Genomic DNA, 21,561 nt, shown 5'->3' with positions numbered 1-21,561 from the left:
TGCAATCTCTTGGACTTTTGTGCCCGAGCTGGATTTAAACCTGGATCCTTAGCTTTCAGCCTCCCAAGTAGCTATGATTACAGGTGTGAGCTATAGACACCCAGTTTCCTTGATGCTTCTCTTTCCATATTTAAATGGATGGCTGTTGGATAGAAAAGGAAATCAAGAATATCTACTTCAGTGTATTTTTACTTCCAAGAAAATATCCTTCTCTGTATCTTCTTGAGCAATATTCTTGTCCTGTCTCCAGGGGAATGGTAACCATAATATATGAAAGTTTTCTTGCTTTACAAATATTAACTCATGAGTGCCTTGGGAAATGTGCTTGGCACTCATGAACTAATATTTCAAAACACTTAAAATATACATTTCCATAATGATCAATTAATCAATACTATCATTATAAGTTTGAATAAGCCGAACTCAACTTTTAACAAAACTATACACTGTAAGTAGTTTTATACTAGAAAGGTAAATTAATAATTCTTAGATCATAGAAGGAAATCTCACTCTATTTTAGCAAGATGTTATTTTTGTTAGTTCAGTGTCCCCACAAACTGTACAATCCTCTTTGAACCATGGGAAGACAAGCAGAAGAGTTTATTTTCTTGGGCTTCCTTTCATGTTTTGTTTTGTTTTTTAAAAAAAGTATTTTTCAGTATAGTCTTTCATGTTAGAGCCCCTTGTGTGTGTGTGTGTGTGTGTGTGTGTGTGTGTGTGTGTGTGTGTGTGTATGCACATGGGCACCAGTACCAGGGCTTGAATTCAGGGCCTTGTACTCTTGATTGGCTTTCTTCTCTAATGGCTAAACTCTACTGCTTGAGTCATGCTACCAGTCCAGCTTTTTTGCTGATTAACAAAAGTCTTCAACTTTTGTGCCTAGGCTGGTTTTAAACCTGGATCCTCAGATCTCAGCATCCTGAGTAGATAGGAGTACAGGTGTGAATCACAGGAACCAGGCTCCCTCGAAGTTTTTCTTTTCATACTTAATGTGAGATAGTAGTTGGACTGCCAGAAAGGATTCCAAGTCCTTAGCAAGCAGAGACATGATAGCTGCATTTCCAAGCAGATTCCCCAAGGGAGAGATGACCTTTTCAATGTAATATTTGGAGGCATTTTTCCAGTACCGGGGACTAGATTTAGGGCCACACTTCCAGCTTCATTTTGCTTTCCTTATTTTTCTGATAAGCTCTTACATTTTTACCTGGGACTGTCTAGATCTAAGATCCTCCTACTACACCTCCAGTTTGGCTCAGATGACAAGTGTGTGCCACCATACCTGACCCCAAAGAGCTTTTCTTTAGATCCATTCAGTTTCTTCAAAGAACACTCACAGTCAGACCTCAAGAAGTGGGGGTAGTAAGATGTTTACATGTTAAGAAGGATTCTGGTGAGCCCACCATCTCCAGTAGAGATTGTAGATGGATTTCCCCAGACATCTTCTTTACTTGGTGCTCACACTTGGGGCAATTTTTCAGTTTATTTTTTTTCCCTTTCAAAAATGCTACCAAAAGTATTTCTTGTGTAAATCTTTTTTTTGTAGGTCCAAGTTGATCTGAACTAAAAAAAAAGGGGGGGGATACAAAGGAGCATCTTTCTTTCTTTCTTTCTTTCTTTCTTTCTTTCTTTCTTTCTTTCTTTCTTTCTTTCTTTCTTTCTTTTTTGTCAGTCATGGGGCTTGAACTCTGGGCCTGAGCGCTGTCCCTCAGCTCTTCAGCTCAAGGTTAGCACTCTACCGCTTGAGCTACAGCACCACTTCTGGTTTTCTGGTGGTTTATTGGAGATAAGAGTTTAACGGACTTTCCTGCCCGGGCTGGCTTGTTCATCCTCAGATCTCAGCCTCCTGAGTAGCTAGGATACAGGCATGAGCACCGGTGCCCAACTAGGAGTATGTTTCTTTTACAGTTAAGTATAACCCTGTCTATAATGCAACAATGGTTACAAATGATTTGGAGAAATAAAACAACAAAGAGACGATTGCTTCTTCAGGGATCTATAATCAGAAATCAGTGGAATAAGGGACATGTTAAAGATCTATTTTCAAGCTGTACCTCCTTGGGAGTTATATATAGGCAGAGAATCATTGAGGTCTGAGACCAGCCTGGACAAAGTTAGCAAGAACTTATCTCAAAAACAAGTTGGGTATAGTGGAGCATATCCATAATCCCAGTTACTTGGGAGGCAGAGGTCTGAGAGTGATCCTGGGAACAAGATTAAGATCCTATCTAAAAAACAGACTAAAGGCAAAGGACTTGAAGGTGTGGCTCAGGAAGTAGAGCACTTGCTTAGTGCAAAGCTCTACCTGTGTTCAATCCCCAGTGGCTTAAAACAATAACCTTGCCTACTATTCATGAGGCCCTGAGTTCAATTCCTAACACCATAAAACCAAATATAACCTTTTTCATTTTTTTTTTTTGTCAGGTGTGGGGCTTGAACTCTGGGCCTGAGCATTGCCCTGAGCTCTTCGGCTCAAGGCAAATGCTCTACCACAGCACCACTTTTGGTTTTGAGTGGTTTTATGAGTAGTTTATTGGAGATAAGAGTCTCACGGACTTTCTTACCTAGCCTCCTGAATAGCTAGGATTACAGGTGTGAACCATGGGCGCCTGGCAGCATTTTCATTTTTTTATGTGCCTTACTTGCTTTTTTTCTTTTTTGCTTTAAAAATGTGTGTGTGTGTGTGTGTGTGTGTGTGTGTGTGTGTGTGTGTGTGTGTGTGTGTGTGTGTGTTGCTGAGGATGAAATCCAGGACCTTGTACATGCTTTGGAAGTGTACTCTTGATGGAATAATAAGCAGGGCAGCTTAAGCCTGTCTTCTAATCGCATGCATCAAAATAAAAAGAATACACAAAAGTCTAGAGGGCACAGAAATCTATCCCAGGCCATCAACAAGGGCTCACTACAGCTGGAGAGGAAGCAGGAGTTCCAGGCTTCTGTGGACCACGTGCACACAGACACTTCCCTCTGCTGTGTGCTGTGTGAGATGAGCGTTTTTAGCCCAGGCATCGCTGACTCAAGAGAGTGCCTGACCTTTTCCTGAGGCCATCCTGTCTATCATTCCTATCTGTGGCTGGAGCCACAGGACCCTTTGCCTCCTCCGAGACAGGCATCCTGTTTTGATGTCATGATTCTCTCCAATATCAACGTCTTTTTAAATTCCATTTCTGTTCTCTATGAGGAAAATACCAGGCACAAAAAAACCCCGTAAGAACTATTTTCAAAACTATCTTTCATATGAATATCAAATTAACAAACAGACAAGTAATTCTTGTCCTTTGCAGGCTATGAAGCCTAAGCATTTTAGAACAGGTTGGAATTAGTATCTAAACCATTACTAATGGCAAAGTCATGTCAGGAAGGAATTATAATGTAAAAAAGAGAATAGAGACATTAAGTTCAAACTGTATTTTACCACAAAGACTATCATATAAGACTTTAAAGAGATTATTTTCCCAGTAATATTTTCCAAGTTGTTAGGGTGTGTGTGTGTGTGCGTGTGTGTGTGTGTGTGTGTATGTGTGTGTGTGTGTAATTGGTTTGGGATATAATTTCCTTCTCTGAATCTAATCTTCCAAACCATGAATGCCTGTATAATAACCACTTCTGCAGCATTTATTCTCTTAGTTATCTTGTCAGTGTTTGCTTTTCATAAGGAAAGGCAAACCCTTTCCTTAGTATCTCTACAGACACTAAATTTGGAATATAAAATGTGCACTTACGGAAATATTTATAGAAACTAAAACCGAATATAAATATGTACAGGTATAAGGCACAAAAACTAAAAATGTTGATATTAACCTTATTGCACAAATAGACTTTGAATTTGCTTTAACACACACATACAACCTTTTGCTTGATAGCAATCTCAAAGGAAACTTGCCTAGAGCGGTGCTAGGTGATCTCTCTTTAGGCTAAGCTAGTTATTTGCTTCTTGACAAGTTTCTTCATCTATGCACGTCGAAAGCCAGTAACAAATATAATTTAAGAATCAGAAGGCAAAGATAATTGTTCACTTCAATGTGCACAGTCTCAGAGCTCTGAGCAGAAGTCACTCAGAAATCATACTCTAGTTTACACTAAGACTTATTTTTTATTATTATCTTTAAGTAGTTGTACAAAGGAGCTGCCATTTGCACAAAAACTTCTGATTCATTTTAAGGGTTTATGTGTATGGACTCAAAACTACTCAGACATATTCCAGATTTATTCTTCAGTAAACAGCTCTTCCTTTGAAATCTGCCAAAAAAATGTTTAAAAGGTGTGCAAAATAATTTTAGAAATGAAGATTAAAAGAAAACCAAAACAGTCTTTAACGAACAGCCACCCCTGGGAATTCATATTGGAACCATAAACCACGTTTATTTTCTCTTATATTTTAGCTCTTCGGATATTTGCCAGTGTGTGTGTGTGTGTGTGTGTGTGTGTGTGTGTGTGTGTGTGTGTGTGTGTGTGTGTGTGTGTGTGTGTGTGTATGTGTGTGTGTGTGTGTGTGTGTGTGTGTGTGTGTACGGGGGGGGGGGGCAGCTACTGCTTTAAAAGGGGCATGGGAGCGGGACGCCGGTGGCTGATGCCTGTAATCCTAGCTACTGTGGAGGCTAAGATCTAAGGATCAGCCAGCCCAGGCAGAAAAGTCCTTAAGACTTTTTTTTTTGTCGGTCGTGGGGCTTGAACTCTGGGCCTGGGCGCTGTCCCTCAGCTCTTCAGCTCAAGGCGAGCGCTCTACCACTTTCTGGTGGTTTATTGGAGATAAGAGTCTCACGGTCTTTCCTGCCCGGGCTGGCTTTGAACCGCGATCCTCAGATCTCAGCCTCCTGAGTAGCTAGGATTACAGGCGTGAGCCACCAGCGCCCGGCTGTCCTTAAGACTCTTATCTCCAATAAAAGACTAGGAAACTGGAAGTGGCACTGTGGTTTAAGCGGTAGAGTGCTCACCTTGAGCTGAAGAGCGCAGGGACAGTGCCCAGAGTTCAAGCTCCACGACCGACAAAATAAATAAATAAATAAATAAAAGGGGCATGAGAAAGAATAATTTTTACCAGTTAAACTTGCATATTTGTTTTACAGTTTAATATCTCCCAAATCAGAGTCCATTTCCATGATGCCATAACTAATTTGTAGCATATTTTTTCTGTTGTTTTGGGGTTGGCTTTGAAACTAGATCCTCAGATCTCAGCCTCCTGAGTAGCTAGGATTATAGGTGTGAGCCACCAGTACCCAGACACCTGTTTTTTTCTTGTTGGCACATATAATGCTTTAGATTTAGTGAAATCTACAGGTAGTGAAAAAATTGAGGGACTTTTCTCTTTTTGTGTGCTAGTACAAGGGCTTGAACTCAAGACCTAGGTGCTATCCCTTTAGCTTTTTCACTGAAGACTGGTTCACTGAAGACTGGCACTACTATTTGAGTGGTAGTAGACAGAGTTCTACCTCTGGCTTTTCTGGTGGTTAATTGGAAATAAGAGTCTCACAGACTTTCCTGCTCAGGCTGGCTTTGAACCATGATCCTCAAATATCAGCCTCCTGAGTGGCTGATGCTAAACATGAGTAGTCCATTATAAGTGAGAGGCACTAGCATCTAGTTTGTTTGTTTTGCAGTGCTGTGGCCTCACACACGCTAGGTGAGTGTTCTACCAATGAGCTATATCTCTAGCCCTTCTATCCTTAACTTTCTTAACTATTTGTGTGTGTGTGTGTGTGTGTGTGTGTGTGTGTGTGCACACGTGCACGCGTGCACGCACCTGGGGCTTGAACTGGACCTGGGCACAGTCCCAGAGATTTTTTGCTCAGAGCTAGGATTCTACCTCCTGAGCTCCACTTCCACCTGGTTTATTTCCCCAGTGCTTAACTGAAGATACGATTCCCATAGACTTTCCTACTTAGGTTTGCTTCTAACCACAATACTCAGATCTTAGCCTCCTGAATAGCTAGGATTATAGGCTTGAGCCACTGACAACTCTATCCTTAACTTTTTAATAGACATACTTAAAGTTTGTAAGTCAATAACACATCAATGTTCCTCTTAAATAATACAGATAATAGAAAATGCTTTCCCTCCGACCAGCTCCTCCTATCAACAATGGAGCCTGAACTGGTATTTTAATTCTACTTTGTTTGCTCTACTATGAGAATCTGTCAGTCAATACCATTATTTCATTAATTATTATTTTAATCCATCACAACTTTTCTGATTTACCTCCTTTCTTGTTAACTTCTTTGCTTCTATTTTTTTTGGGGGGGGGGGTCAGTCATGGGGCTTGAGCTCTGGGACTGAGCACTGTCCCTCAGCTCTTCAGCTCAAGGCTAGCGCTCTACTACTTGAGCTACAGCGCCACTTCCGGTTTTCAGGTGGTTTATTGGAGATAAAGAGTTGCACAGACTTTCCTGCCTAGACTGGAAAGATCCTCAGATCTCAGCCTCTTGAGTAGCTAGGTTTACAGGTGTGAGCCACCAGTGCCCAGCTCTTCTATCTATTTTCTTAAGATTCAATTTCCATTTTGCTAATATCTATCCTTTAAAGTATGTTTTCAGCCAATGTCTGTTACTGGGAAATTCTTTTAGATTGCATTGTAAAAACACTTTTTTTTTTAAAGTTAAAGATTATCTGGGCATTAAAATCTAGATTAACAATGATTTCCTTTTGCTACAACAATACTCCATGTTTTCTGATGTCTGTTCTTGCCTTTCAAAAGTCTGCTACAATTTTATATTCTAGTTCATATCATTTATTTTACCTGTCTCAGTGATTTCACTTCAGCTGATCTTGCCTGTGGTGAAGTGTTTCCATGCCTCCTTTGAAATTTCATTTAGTAAATTCAAGTTAAATGAGAATTTATCTATAGGAATTGTGCCTAGGTCAAAATGTTGTCTGCAGAAAGATTTTAAGACTGACTTCCACAGGCTCTTGGGGGAAGGAAGGGAGGGCACCATGTTCTGAGACCAATTTTACTACTCAAGTCTCAGAATGGCATTTCCCAGACCACACACCCATTTACATACATGTTATTGTGCACATGGAAATTAAAACTTCAAAGGCACATATGAAACAGACGTATGTTTAAGTATGACCTAGGATATATTTCCTGTGTGACTCCAGGCTATGTCAACAAAGATAAGGATGCTTTCCCAGTGTCTCTCATTGCTTAAAGGTGGACTTTTTACTATAGGCATCATTGAGGATATCATTTTGTAACAGGTGGCTTTATTTATTTATTTAGCTGGTCCTGGGGCTTGAACTCAGGGCATGGGCACTGTCCCTGAGCCTATTTGTGCTCAAGGCTAATGCTCTACCACTTGAGCCACAGCACCACTTCCAACTTTTTCTCAGTAGTTTATTGGAGATAAAGGTCTCACATACTTTCCTGACTCAGCTGGCTTTAAACCATATGCCTCAGATCTCAGCTTCCAGAGTAGCTAGGATTACAGGTATGAGCCACCTTCTGGCTTTATATTTATTTATTTACTTACTTACTTACTTATTTTTTAGTGCTGGTCCTCGAGCTTAAAATCAGGGCCTGAGCACTGTGCCTTAGCTTTTGTACTCAAGGCTCTACCACTTAAGCCAAAGCTCCACTTCTGGCTAGGATTACAGGCATGAGCTACCAGCGTCTGGCTGACAGGAGATTTTTAAAACTATCTGAAGTATTGTATAGAACTGCCACATTTGAATTCTCTCTGGATCTAGGAAGGCACGTGTGTTTGAAAAAAAAAAGCAAATCCTTTACAAATCAGTGGTAGAATGTAAATAAGTGCTCATGAGATATAATGTACCTTTGCATTAGAATTGCTGGAAAGTTAAATCCTACAGGTGAGTAAACTCTTTTGAGAGATGATCAATATTTGAGACTTTGTGAAACAAAATAAAACCCTGAATACCTTGACAAATGCTATTAAAAGACAAACTACTAGGCTCAAGCATATGTGTACATATAGGATGTCATCCATGAGCTATCTTCGCTCTTGGATGACTTTTAGAGTGTGTCAAAGAAAGCTACTATTTCTTAAAGGCAAATTATTACATAATGATTATAACGAACTGTATATATGAACCTAAAACGTAACCAGTTCCTTTATAGATGTTACTAGACAGCTTACTATATTATGGAAACAGTGGAATTTGGTGGAAAACCTTTGAGAATTTTTCAGGGAAATGGTTATATGCTACAATTGGACTTACGCTTGAGAAACTGATGGTTCTGTACTCAGACCCATTTCTACTATTTTTGACTTGCAATAGTAGGTGAGTTAAACTCTAAGTTTATCTTTTTGCATGGCTAAAAGATGAGAAACATTTGGTCAGTTTCCAGTTAGGATTAAATGTGATTTTTCTAAAAGTGCTGATTAAAAGTTAATGGAAAGATAGAAGAGAAAATGGAAGGGAGGGAGAGAAAAAGGAAAACTTGAGATATCAAAAATGTGCTCATTAAAAAACAGAAGTATGTTAGCCATGACCTACAATAAATCAGTCTAATGCTAATCTCTTTTTTGGTGGTGAGTTGCTGGGTTTGAACTCAGAGTCCCATGTGTGCTAGATATGTTGATATCCTGCTTGTTCCATGACCCCAGTCTGTTTTGCTTTAGTTAGTCTTCAGATTGGGTTTCATAGTTTTGTCTGGCGCTAGTTTGGGACTTAGCTTGTAGTTTTGGCCTCCAGTATAGCTGAGCTTATAGAAGTGTATGACCATGCCAAGCTTTCTAATAATACTGTCTAAGGCAATCTTTTGTAATATTGATAGTACTCATGCAAATTCATTTCATGTCATATAGAAAGCTTAATACAACGACAAAGTCAAACAGCCTGGAGTCCTGTGATGTGTGGAACTGTTGTCTATCGGGATGGTTTCTGTCCTGTCATATAAACAGTGGAAGGTATCAGACAAATGAGACATATCTGGGGAAATTGTTGTAGAAATGAATTGTGGATGCCAATGATGAGCACCAGGAGAAACTTAGTCTTTCAGTAAAATAAACTTCCATCTTTTTATCCTCAAAAACTAATTTTCAAAGAATCATATCATTTTTTCTATTCCGGGGGAGAATTTTACTCCTTGGGCTCTGAAGGAGAAGGAAGGCAATAGGTAGCATTGAACCTCTCCCCCCATCATCCAGTCTCACACTGGATGATGAGCTGTTACCAGGCGATACACAGGAAGGAATAAAATGACCCCATGCTTTCCAATAGCACCCAGAGGTACACTCAGTCCTCCTCTCCCTCAGAAACTTCTGAAGGAATCCATAGGATATTTCAATGGCCATTGTTTCCTGTGAGGTGTTTTCCAAGATGTCTACAACCTGTGAATTGGTTTGGAAGTATGAGGGGGTGCCAAGTGCCCTTAAAGGAACATGAGCCAATCCTGTTCCCCTTATTTGATGGGTTTGTATTCATTGTTTTATTGGTCTCTGCCCTGAGGTGTGTTGAGGAAGCTCAGGTCACCTTAAGCCTGACAAGAATTCAGTAACTAATGGCTGGGGACAGCTCCTGTGCTGTGTGTGAAGAGATGTCCACGCCATACCCCAGGTTGAAGATGGAATTCCCAGCCATGGCTGACAATACTTAATTAGGGGACAAAACTTGCTTGAGTGAACAGGCAGTCTTTCACATGAGGTAATCAGATGATTTGTATTGCCTTGGTGATAGACAAAAAGAGAAATAGTTGGTAAGAAGAGAAGAAAAGAAACAAGGCAACCATCTTTGTGTCTTCCGAGTCCTAAGGTGAGGGACAAAAGTGTATATAACTGCGACAAGCAGAAAAGGCCAGATAAGATGATGTTAATGGAAATGAACGCCAAGATAAGGACACAAGTGGTTTTTTTTCTTTCTTGCTATTGTTTCTAATGTATTTATAAGGGACTATGTGATTTTTTTTGTTGCTTTGTATGTCCTTCCCCCATAGTATAATCCATTTTCACTGTATTTGATGTTGGTATGATTTGGGAGCGGAAGGGGAAAAAAACGAATTGTTTAAATAGGGATACAGGTTGACCCATTGCAACAATGAGATGTATGAGATGCTTTGTAGAAAAACGAACTTTACAATTTAGGCAGGGGGGGGGCAGAAGGAGGAGTGCCAAGGGGGAGGAACATGTAGTTGTGGAGATGGGAGGGCAGGGATGGTAGGGGAAAAACAAAAGAGGAGGCAATAATGCTTGATAAGAAAGGTACTCATAACCTTGCTCATGTGATTGTAACCCCTCTGTACAGTATTTTCACAATAAAAAGCTTATTTTTTTAAAAAAAGCTTAGGTGTACAATATGCAAGGCCAGATGACTGTGGTGAAGTTGTAACATCAACTGCTGCCTTTCTCTTCCTTCAGAACTCTTGATGGGAACCCCCATATCTTTCTCTTCAGGAAAATATGGTGATTTGAAAATATGTGTCTAGCGCAGTGTCAATGGCTCATGTTTGTAGTTCTAGGTACTGAAGAGGCTGAGATCTAGAAGGTCAAAGTGCAAAGCCAGCCTGGGTAGAAGAAGTCCTTGAGACTCTGTCTCCAAAATAACCAGTAAAAAAAGCCAGGCTGGAGGCATGGCTCAAGAGGTAGAGCAACAGTTGTATAAGTGTTAGAATGTATGCTTCTAAGTGAAAGCCTTGGTAATAGAGAGATTGTTGAGAGAAATACACATTGGACAGAGATTAGGAAGTAAGTGCTGTGATTTAATTTGGCATGGAGTACAATGCTATTAGTCTCAGAAAGATCATCTTTATTCAGGGATATAGACACATCGGCAAAAGAAATTTTTTTGGGGGGTCTGGTCGTGGGCCTGAACTCTGGGCCTGGGTTCTTCAGTTCCCTCAGCTCTTCAGCTCATGGCTAGCACTCTACCACTTGAGCCGCAGCGCCACTTCCGGCATTTTTCTTTTTGCTTATGTGGTGCTGAGGAATCGAACCCAGGGCCTCAGGCATGCAAGGCAAGCGCTCTACCACTGAGCCACCTTCCCAGCCCCAGCAAAAATTTTTTTAAAGGACCCATATATTCAAAAGTGTAATTTCTGTAGTAGAGTTAAACTGAAAATAACAAGTCTCTGGAAAATCCCTAAATATCTGAAAACAAAACAACATGAAATAACCAATGGATGAATGAGGAAGTCATGAAAGAAATTACAAAATAGATTCATCTAACTGAAAGTATAAACAATATAGCACAGTATGTGGGATGTAACCAAACATGAACTTAAAGGAAAACTTACATCATTACATGTTTATATTAGAAACAAGTCTGATACCTATGAACTAAACTTCTGTGTAGTAAAATAAAATCAAAATAACCTCAAACAAAAAGAAGGAAGAAAACAACATCAAAGTATAAATTAATGAAACTGAAGACAGTAAGAAAATCAAGGAAGCAATAAGTTGGCCTTTTGAACTAAAAAAAAAAATCAACAGCACCACAATTATGGAAGTAAAAGCAAAGATAGAAGATAAAATTTTAAAAGAAGGTTGAAAGAGGATATCACTAGGAACTTACAGATATTAAATATATTGTGGGAGCTAGATGCCAGCTCACATCTGTAATTCTACCAACTCAAGAGGGTGAGATTTGAAGATCACAGTTCAACACCAATTGGGGCAGGAAAGTCAATGCGACTCTTATTTCAAGTGATAGAGTGCTAGATTGAGCAAACTTGCTCAGAGACTGTAGAAGGCCCTGACTTCAAGACCCAGGACTGGTACACACCACACCACACACACACACACACACACACACACACACACACACACACACACACACACACACACACTGTAGGAATATGACAAGCGACTTCATGCCTCCAAATATGAAATCTTAGGTAAAATAAAAAGGGGAAAAAGCCCCACAAACTCCTGAAAATTTCAGGCCAAACGATTTCATTGATATCCAAAGAAAAATCTGTATTAATTCTATAGAAATTCCACTGGAAAGACACAAAAAGGAAACGAAGCAGTTTCCCATTCTTTTTATGAGACCAATACAATCCTGATACGCAAAACCAGAAAAGACCAGCAAGCCCCAGGAAAACTATGGTTTGCAATCTATCATGAACATAAATGAAAAAAAAAAAACAAATATCTCAAACAGATTGGCAAACTGAACAGGATGGAAGGGAAGACAAAATGGCTTGAAGAGGTGAGGTGTCCCCCAAATTAAGCTACAGATTCATAACGATCCAGACAAAAATTCTCACGAGTGCTTTTTATAGACATCAACATGATTTTAAAATTTACTCAGAAAGGCCAAGAACAAAATCTGTTTTGAAGAAGAACTAAAATGGTTATTAAAAAGAAAAGAAAAGCTGGAAGATGCATACTAGTGCAATTGAATTAAATTATGCTCCTTGAAAAGACGTACTATTATGAAATTTTAAAAAAACCCAATGGCTGGAAAATGTATATAAAACACACAACTTTTGGGGACAACTGTTGAACTCAGGGCCTTGTGACTGCTAGGCAGGCTCTCTACCACTTGAATCATGCCCCCTAATCCTATTTGTTTTCTTATTTTTTAGTTAGGGTTTTGCTTTTTTGTCTGGGGCTGGCCTAGACCATGATCCTCCTACTTCTGCTGATATGATATATATGAACCACTGTGCCCAGCTTTTTCCTGGTTGAGATGGGAGTCTCACTAACTGTATATCCAGGATGACCTCAAACAGTGACCTTCCTATTTCTGCCTATATGCTTTTAAAGAGCTAGGACAAATAAACTGAGCATTAGAGCCAAGTGAATAACAAAAAAAATCTTCTAAGGAGGAAAAATGGTTACAAAAATATAGTCTGTTTTTGGGGGGGTAGTGCTAATTATATGAATTAAATAAAAACTCTTTTCATTGGCATGCTAAGCAAAAACAATAAAGAACCACTAGTTAATCCAAGCTGAATGGAACCTAAAGAAAAATATTTTCAAGTGGAGATCAGAACAAAAGGGTGAATTTGAACAAAACACATTGTACACATATATGGACATATCACATTTAAACCCCTTTGCACACTTATATGTATATGCTAATAAAAATGAAATACTGCCTTTAGAAAAGAAGAGAGAATGAAAACAATAAAGAAGAGCTAAGTATCTGCAAACAAACCAAGAAACAAAAATACCCAGATTCACCCTAGACTGAAGGATCATCAGACATACAGAGTACTTCTCATCAGAAGAACTAATCTGCAGCTGCTGGACATCTAAGGCGATTGAATTGTGGCAGACAGAATTGTAAGACAGTCTTCAAGATTGTTGGCCCTGGGAAACATATGTCTTGCATAATCCTCTCCACGTGAGTGGAGTGGGAGGGAGTCTTATAAATACAGCAGTAATTCACTCCCGAGACTAGATGACAGGTCAGTTGACTTTGAGTTCATCAAAAGGGGGATTATTCTAGGTGAACGTGACCTAATGAGTGAGCTTTAGAAGAAGAGCTGGGCCCTTCCTGAACAGATACTCTCCCACTGGGCATGGAGAAGCAAAAGCTATCCTATCAGTGTTGTGAGCTTCCTGTGGAATCCAGGAAGCAAAGACCACCATGAAGTGGTCCTGGACAGAGAGGGCTACAGCCTGCATCAGCAAGAAAATGAGGACTGAATTGTGACAAAGGTCAAGATTCTAGGGAAAGGACCATAAGCCTCAGGTGATCAAAACCTGAGCTCATTCTCATGTCAGCTATTTGAACTGCCAGGAGAGAAAGAACGCTGCTCTAAAAATGCCCAGATTCCTGTCCCAAGAAACTAAGATAATAAATCTGTGTACCTGGTGCTTTAGATTTAATCTTGTGGTGATTTTGTTTTCTACCAGCCAGTTCAAATAGTGATTCACAAATCAAAATGTGTCAAGCTTGTTACGTCAGTAAGAATGTTTTCATGGGTTTGAACCCTCCCTCTCACCCCAACATACACATTGAAAAATTAGTTTCAGTGATTTTCTGTCTGTTGAACCAAAAAGTATCATAGAAGAAGAGAACAGCTGGTACCAACTCCATCTAGAAGTAGCCACAGAAAGCTCATGCTGCACTGGTGAAGAGACTTCTATGGCAGATTCTCTAGCCTAGTTCCCTCCCACTATCCCTACAGACCCTTTTTAGCTCCAGGCCATGATTGTTGACCTCCAAGTGCCAAGTCTCCGCTCTATATGTCTCCAGGGAAAAGGGCAGCACCCAGGGTAGAAGTACATCTATGTCCAGTGGAATTCTTAACACTGACCCCACTCATTAGTGAGGCTGGGCCTCAGGAAATAACCACTCACTTTTATCACCATAAAAGAAGGCGTGAATCATTCCTAAAGAGTCTTTCTATATATGCCAAAACAGAGGTTTATTTTTCTCCTCCAAAAATACTAATTGAATTCTTATTAGTAGAATGTCGTATTCTTGAAAGTTAAAAGAAAATACATTCTTGGCTTTCATTTCCATTAAAAAAATTAGACTCTGCATGTTCATGTATTAGTTCTTGTATCCTGGCACAATGTAAATTCTAAATACCAGGCAATAAAAATGAATGTGGGATAACTTACCTTGTAACTTTTTAGTCGGATGAAATCGACCTTCATAGAGACAAATCGATCTGAATTTCGGCTGATGTTCTTGAGGTGCTCCACAAGGTCAGCACAGAACTTGTAACCCCCTTTAAGCACACACAGGACCATAATGTCACAGTTCCCGATATCTTTCATTATGTCCTTAGCCAGCCTCTCAATTCTGAAAGAAGTAAGTGGTAAGAGACACACTGAAACAAAACTATTTTTGAATATTCTGGTTCTTATAATAAAAGCACAGGATGTTATAGGAAAAGCTTTGTTAAAGTTAGTCACACAAAGGGTATTCAACACATATTTCTGATAGCTATGTCACATTACATGTTTGTTGCTATATGCCATAAAAATTAAAATGTTGCTAGGTGCCAGTGGCTCATAGCCATAATCCTAGTTATCTCAGGAGGCTGAGATCCAAGGATTGAGGTTCAAAGCCATTCATGAGATTCTTGTCTCAAATTGACCAGTTTTACAAATCAGCATGGTCAGTATTAAAAAAAAGTCCGGGAACACAGATGTACTTTTACTCTGGATATTCTTTCAGTAGTCACAATGCTCTTGACTTTTCCTCCAATGTAAGGAAAGTGAGTCACTCTCCATTTCCTTTTGCTCTACTATAAAATAAGCATATCACCAAATACCATCTTAAAATTGCTAAGTACAGCTAGGTACTACAATGATAATGTAATAGATGACAGACACACATGATCTTTGACACTGTCTTGAGCCATGTTCAGTATTTTATTGGTTAATTGGAGCTAAAGCCTCCATATGCACATATACTTATAGCATGTTAGCCACGATGGTTTTAGGCAACATTTCCCAAAATATGATAATCAAAAAATGTACTTCAAGCTGAGCACTGATGGCTGACACCTGTAATTAATCCTACCTAATTAGGAAGCTGAGATCTGAGGATCAAGGTTCAAAGCTAGTCCTGGTAAGACAGTCTGTGAGACTCATCTCCAATTAACCACCAAAAAGCCAGAAGTAAAGCTGTGGCTCAAGTGGTAGAATGCTAGCCTAGAGCAAGAGAAGCTCAGAGACAGCACCTAGGCCCTGAGTTCAAGCCCCAGAACTGGTGCATACATACAAAAAAATACATCAGAATATCTGCCACATGCTTTAAAAAGAGATATTTTTCTTTCATGATGGAAACAGGGGTTAACACATCCTACACACACACACACACACACACACACACACACACACACACACACACACACACACACACACACACACACACACACACACACACAACTATTACTTGACAAATCTGTCCAAATCATCTATCTCAGCACTCTTGAAATCAACTAAAAGCATATGACAAACTGAGAAGCATAGAAACAATGAATAGAAACAATGAATACTAGTAGAAATAGCACAAGTCTATGGCATTTTTGCCTGGATGTGCCCATCATCCCCGCCATATTCCAGCTCTATTGTTCAACAGCACTGCCAAGGAGAACTCACCTGGTTAGGCGCCTGGTAAGCTAACCTGGCCATCTTAGAAGCCTGGCTGCATGAATATAAATTCAGTCTCATTTGAACAATGACCAGTTGAGATTTGATAAAAAGCTCTAAGGAATGAGAGAGTCATAGACAGAAGTCCACAAAACTTCTGCATATATCTCAAGTTGATCAGAGGCTGTTCATTTGTAAAACAGAGATTAGAGCATGCCCAAGCTACCTACACATACTTGGAGATGGTATGCAGGAACAGAGGAGAAATAAGAGACCAAGGAAAAATAAAAGCCAGAAAAGACTTGAAAAACACTGCATGGAAATCTGAATATGCTTGTAAGCCCACAAACACATTCATCAGCCAGAGAATGGAAGCTTTACTGTTTCTACAGTCTTCTAATCAAACTTAGACTGAACACTAAGCTATTCAAACATGGGAATAAATCCTAGTCAGTAAGCCTTAAACACAAAAATAGAAAAATATAAAACTGAAGTCATCAGAGGCTGTACATTGTGGGGGAACAAATTCACAGAGTGGAAAACAAATGAAGAAAGAAAGAAAGAAAGACAACAGTAGCAATAAATAGAAAATAGTTATCAAAATGAAAATGGTAGAAGTACATCAGTTAAAAGATAGAGTGTCAGGAGCCCAGTTAAGCATTGTTTACAAGAAATCCACATTAAATATAAAGACACAGATCAATTAAAAATAAAGGAATAGAGAATCACATGCTAATAAAAAGTAAACTGGGGCAGCTATATTAACTTCAAGAGACTAGACTTTAGAGCAAGGGAAATTATCAGGGATAAAGAGAAGCAGAACAATAATAAAGAGGTTGGCTCCCTGAGAAAACATAACATAGTGCCAGGCACTTGTAACTCACACCTGAAATAATCACTACTCAGGAGGTTGAGATCTGAAGATCTGAGTTTGAAGACAGCCTGGGCTGGAAAGCTCATGAGATTCTTATCTCAATTAATTAACCAGCAAAAAGCCTGAAGTAGAGCTGTGGCTCAAGTGATAGAACACCAGCCTTGAGTAAAACAGCTAAGAGACAAGTTCAAGCCCCAGCCAGGCGAAAGAAAAAAAGAAAGAAAGAGAAAGAAAGAAAGAAAGAAAGAAAGAAAGAAAGAAAGAAAGAAAGAAAGAAAGAAAGAAAGAAAGAAAGAAAGAAAGAAAGAAAGAAAGAGAAAGAAAGAAGGAAAGCAAGGGAGGGAGGAAGGAAGGAAGGAAGGGAGGGAGGGAGGGAGGGAGGGAGGGAAGGAGAGAAAAAGATAAATGAAGAGGGAAAGAGAAAGGAGGAAAAAGTAAGGAAGAAAGGAGAAAAGAGAAACAGAAAGAAAAAGAGAGAAGAAAAGGAATGAATGAAGAACGAAATGTAACATAATCTGTGCCTACAACAAAATGAGTTAAGCCTGTTGTAATTGCCAAGAAAATAAGACAAATCCTCAACTGATTTGAAGACTTCAATATTCCTTTACCACTCACTGTCAGACCGAACAGTCAGACTCTAACAAGGATAGTATCTACTGAGTAACACCAACAACAAACTGGTTCTAATTGACAAGCATATAATACTTCATCCAAAGATAGAAAACACATTCCTTTCAACTCATGCCAATAGGAAAAAAGAAAAATCAAGTCACAGACTGGGGAAAAATATTTTCAAATCATACATATGACAAAGGAACTTGTATCCCAAATAAATATACTTAAAGCTCTTACAATTCAATAAGAAAACAACCAAGTTAAAAATTAGCAAAAGATTTGAATAAACATCTCTCCAAAAAGATATGAATAGCTAATAGGCACACTAATGGTTCAGAAACTGTCAATTAAAACCATAATGAAAAATAAGTATATATCCACTAAAATGGATATAACCCAATGGGTACATGATATAAAATGTTGGTAAGTATAGGGAAAAAAATGTGCTGATCATAGGGATGAACAATAATGAAGATTACTTAAAAATAATCTATAATTTCTTAAACTGAGTTTTAGTCCATGAAACCTATTCAAGAAAAATAAAAAGCCAGAAGTCAGTAGCTCATGCCTGTAATCCTAGCTACTTAGGAGGTTGAGATCTGAGAATTACGGTTTAAAGCCAGACCAGGCAGGAAAGTCTGTGAGACTCTTTTACAATTAACCATCAAAAAGCCAGAAGTGGAGATGTGGCTGAATGGTAGTAGCATGCTAGCTATGAGGCAAAAGTCTCAGGGATAGCAGCTAGACCCTGAGTTCAAGCTCCAACAACTGGCATAAAAAAGAAAGAGGGGGCTGGGAAGGTGGCCCAGTGGTAGAGTGCTTGCTTTGCATGCATGAGGCCCTGGGTTTGATTCCTCAGCACCACGTAAGCAGAAAAAGCCAGAAGTGACGCTGTGGCTCAAGTGGAAGAGTGCTAGCCTTGAGCTGAAGAGCCAAGGGACAACGCCCAGGCCCCAGAGTTCAGGCCCCATGACCGACAGGAAAAAAAAGAAAGAAAGAAAGAAGCAAAGCACAGCAAAGACATATTCACATAAAGATTTACATGTTCATAGAAGCCTTATTTGCAATAGTCAAAATAAGAGAACCAAATGTCCAACCAGTTGGTGAATAACTAAGTAGCTATTCTATGATTTTATGTTAATGAGATATTCAGAAAAATAATTGTACAGGGGAAGAGGCAGATTAGCGATGGTCTGGTACTGGTGGTGGGAACAGGGTGGACTGCAAACAATTTTTTTTTTCAGAATGGAAATGATGATGGAAATGATTGTCCAATCATACAGATTTATGAGAATTCCTGAGTCATTCACCCATAACAGGTGAATTTTGTAGTATATAAAGATGGCTTAATGTTAGTTTTCAAGGTGAGAACTGGCATTCCTAGACTCCACCTCAGCCACTGATGGAAGATTTTCAGACATAAAGGTTAGGATTATGTACTATTAGCAAGTTTACGGGGCAATTCTGTACAGGGAAGAGGCCTGCAGTCAATCTATCCTGGACTCAATTAAGTTTTAGGTCATCCTGTTAATGAACTGAAACCACAACATTCAACTTAGAATCAAGAATTTGTTTAAACTTAGGGTCTCTCAAGGGTGTTAAGGGAACTCTTTTTTTTTTTCTCGGTCATGGGGCTTGAACTCTGGGCCTGAGCACTGTCCCTCAGCTCTTCAGCTCAAGGCTAGCACTCTACCACTTGAGCTACAGCGCCACTTCCAGTTTTCTGATGGTTTATTGGAGATAAGCGGTTCACGGAGTTTCCTGCCCGGGCTGGCTTTGAACCATGATCCTCAGATCTCAGACTCCTGAGTAGCTAGGATTACAGGTGTGAGCCACTGGTGTCCGGCGGGAACTTTCTTGAGAGTTAAGAAGTAGTGAACACAGAGTCTCCTTCTGCACACATAACCTTGGTTTACTTGTTCAACTCCAGCATATTTCTTCCTCTTTTGTTAGTTTACCAGAAATTCTGTATCTGAAATAGGGTAATATCAGTTTTTAATCACCAATTGCTAGGTTTAACAATTTAAACATTCAGCATCTCTTGTTCACTGGATCATGGAACTTCTCTTTCAGATTTGCATTTCATGAAAAATCTATCTTAGGCCAGACCAAACCAGGATTTATTTTAATAATATTCTATAAATTGAAAGCATAAGCAATATATAAGTCATATACGATGGAAAAATCTTAGAATGTAGAGGAAAGAGTGACAAATCCTTTTTGCTTCTTGACAGTGACTCATAAAAAGATAATGTCCTGGAAAGAATGAGTGAGTGTTCAGTGTATTTTAAACTTTCTTTTGCTCAGAAGACTAAGTTCATAAAGTTAAATTTTAAGTCAAAAGACTATTATAGATTAAAAAAAATAGAGATAGAAGTTACTACAGCTTATGAAAAGGGCTGGCTTTGGCAACCCAGATTCTTATCTTCCCCAGGCTAAATTCTGGGACTGACAAATCTCTAGGATTACAGAAAGTGTATTGTAAACACTAGGAAACTTGTTTTCCATATAAATGTGGAGGCTTCAGTATTCAACCTTTGTCCAGAATTTAGGAGTGCATAAACAGTCTTGCACTACTGTAGTTTTGTTAAAGGGGCATTAACCTGTAAGTCCTGATGTTTGTGGCCAGGCTGAAGGAGGCAGCCTTCTAAAAATCCAGAGTAGGGGCTGGGAAGTTGGCTCCGTGGTAGAGCGCTTGCCTTGCATGCCTGAGGCCCTGGGTTCGATTCCTCAGCACCACATAAGCAAAAAGAAAAAAGCCAGAAGTGGCGCTGTGGCTCAAGTGGTAGAGCACTAGCCTTGAGCTGAAGAGCTGAGGGACAGTGCTCAGGCCCAGAGTTCAGGCCCCACAACCGGACCAAAAAAAATAAATAAATAAAAAATAAAATAAAATAAAAACCCGGAATAAATTGAAGTGTTGTGAGAGGGAGGGGCTTAAAACAGGATAGAAATTGTCTTTGGGAAAGCCAGTTGTGTAGAAATAAACCAGAGAATGTCTGTGGACAGTGAACAGGCAGGAAAGAACTAGAAATAGCATGCTACAAATAGTTCTCTGCAAATACTTTTAAACTACAAATGCTATTTTTCTCAAAACATTGCCACTGCCCTGGAAATAAAATCTTATACACAACAGCTAACCTGAGACACATTACTTGATCTAAGAGAAATGAAAGTTACAGGAATGTCCAAACCTTCAGGGTGTGTCCCCTGATGATAAAGGTCACCTCTGGCCTCCTCCTGGTTAATTTAGAAGTCTGTGAAAAGCATGAGCAAAAGTTTTGGGGTGAAAAGCAATGCTTTCCTGGCCCCAGTCTCTATTTTTATAGGACATTATTATTTTGAGACTAGTACTTTCAAATAGTTTATTTATGTAAGCTCAGCAAATGTCCAGGTATACAATCCACTTAAAGCATAGATTCACTGCAGACTAAATTTGCTATCCTGTAAAAGTTCTTTCTATGATGAATAAAAGGTTGAGAAGAGGATTTTCAAGTACATTATGAGATTTCCACAAGAGCGGGTCAGGCCAGTTCCAGACCAAGACTAACAGAGGAAATAACACTCACCTGTCCACAATGATGCCATGAGGTATAAGCACAGAGTCCAGATCTCCATAATAGTGCTGTGGGTATGTGAATAAATTCAAGTCATATCCTGGCCAGTTGTCCAGAATCTGTAAATCAAATTATTTCTGTGAATGATATTTTTCATCGGAAAATTAATTAATTATTAATTAATTTATTTTTTAAAAATACAGTCTCATGGACTTTCCTCCTTTGGCTGTCTTCAAACCTCAATTCTCCGACTGTAGCCTCCTGAGTAGCTAGGATTATAAGCGTGAGCCACGAGCACCCAGCTTAGAAATTGATTTTACAAATTTAATTAATAACTGAAGTATATAATTTGAAAAATATATTAACACTAGATGCAGAGACTAAGTCTAAATATGACCTAAGTGTTGCATTTTCTCAACCTATGTAAAATTCTGTGGGTCAAATGTTTACTAGAACCTGATAAAAGATAGGGTTATAGGTGTGGCTCAAGTAGTAAGCAGCCTGAGTTCAAACCACAGTACCACTAAAGGAAAAAGGAAAGAGTACAAATGTGAACACAGTG

At 39.2% G+C, this 21,561-nt stretch overlaps 1 protein-coding gene across 3 annotated transcripts in view; it reads right to left on the bottom strand.

The window, feature by feature from the left end:
- Prtfdc1 (phosphoribosyl transferase domain containing 1) overlaps nucleotides 1-21,561 on the bottom strand; it is an 81,478-nt gene that overhangs the window by 52,130 nt on the left and 7,787 nt on the right. For all 3 annotated transcript variants that reach the window (XM_069998306.1, XM_069998305.1, XM_069998304.1), the window contains exons 2-3: nucleotides 21,012-21,118; nucleotides 14,475-14,658 (exon numbers count right to left, since the gene is read on the bottom strand). In XM_069998306.1, the coding sequence (XP_069854407.1) occupies nucleotides 14,475-14,658; nucleotides 21,012-21,118 (291 nt within the window). The remainder of the gene's footprint in view (nucleotides 1-14,474; nucleotides 14,659-21,011; nucleotides 21,119-21,561) is intronic.

Source organism: Dipodomys merriami, unplaced genomic scaffold (genome assembly GCF_024711535.1).
Source record: "Dipodomys merriami isolate MVZ:Mamm:240054 unplaced genomic scaffold, mDipMer1.0.p SCAF_51, whole genome shotgun sequence".
Lineage (NCBI taxonomy): Eukaryota > Metazoa > Chordata > Mammalia > Rodentia > Heteromyidae > Dipodomys > Dipodomys merriami.
This window is presented reverse-complemented; position numbering and strand designations above follow the sequence as displayed.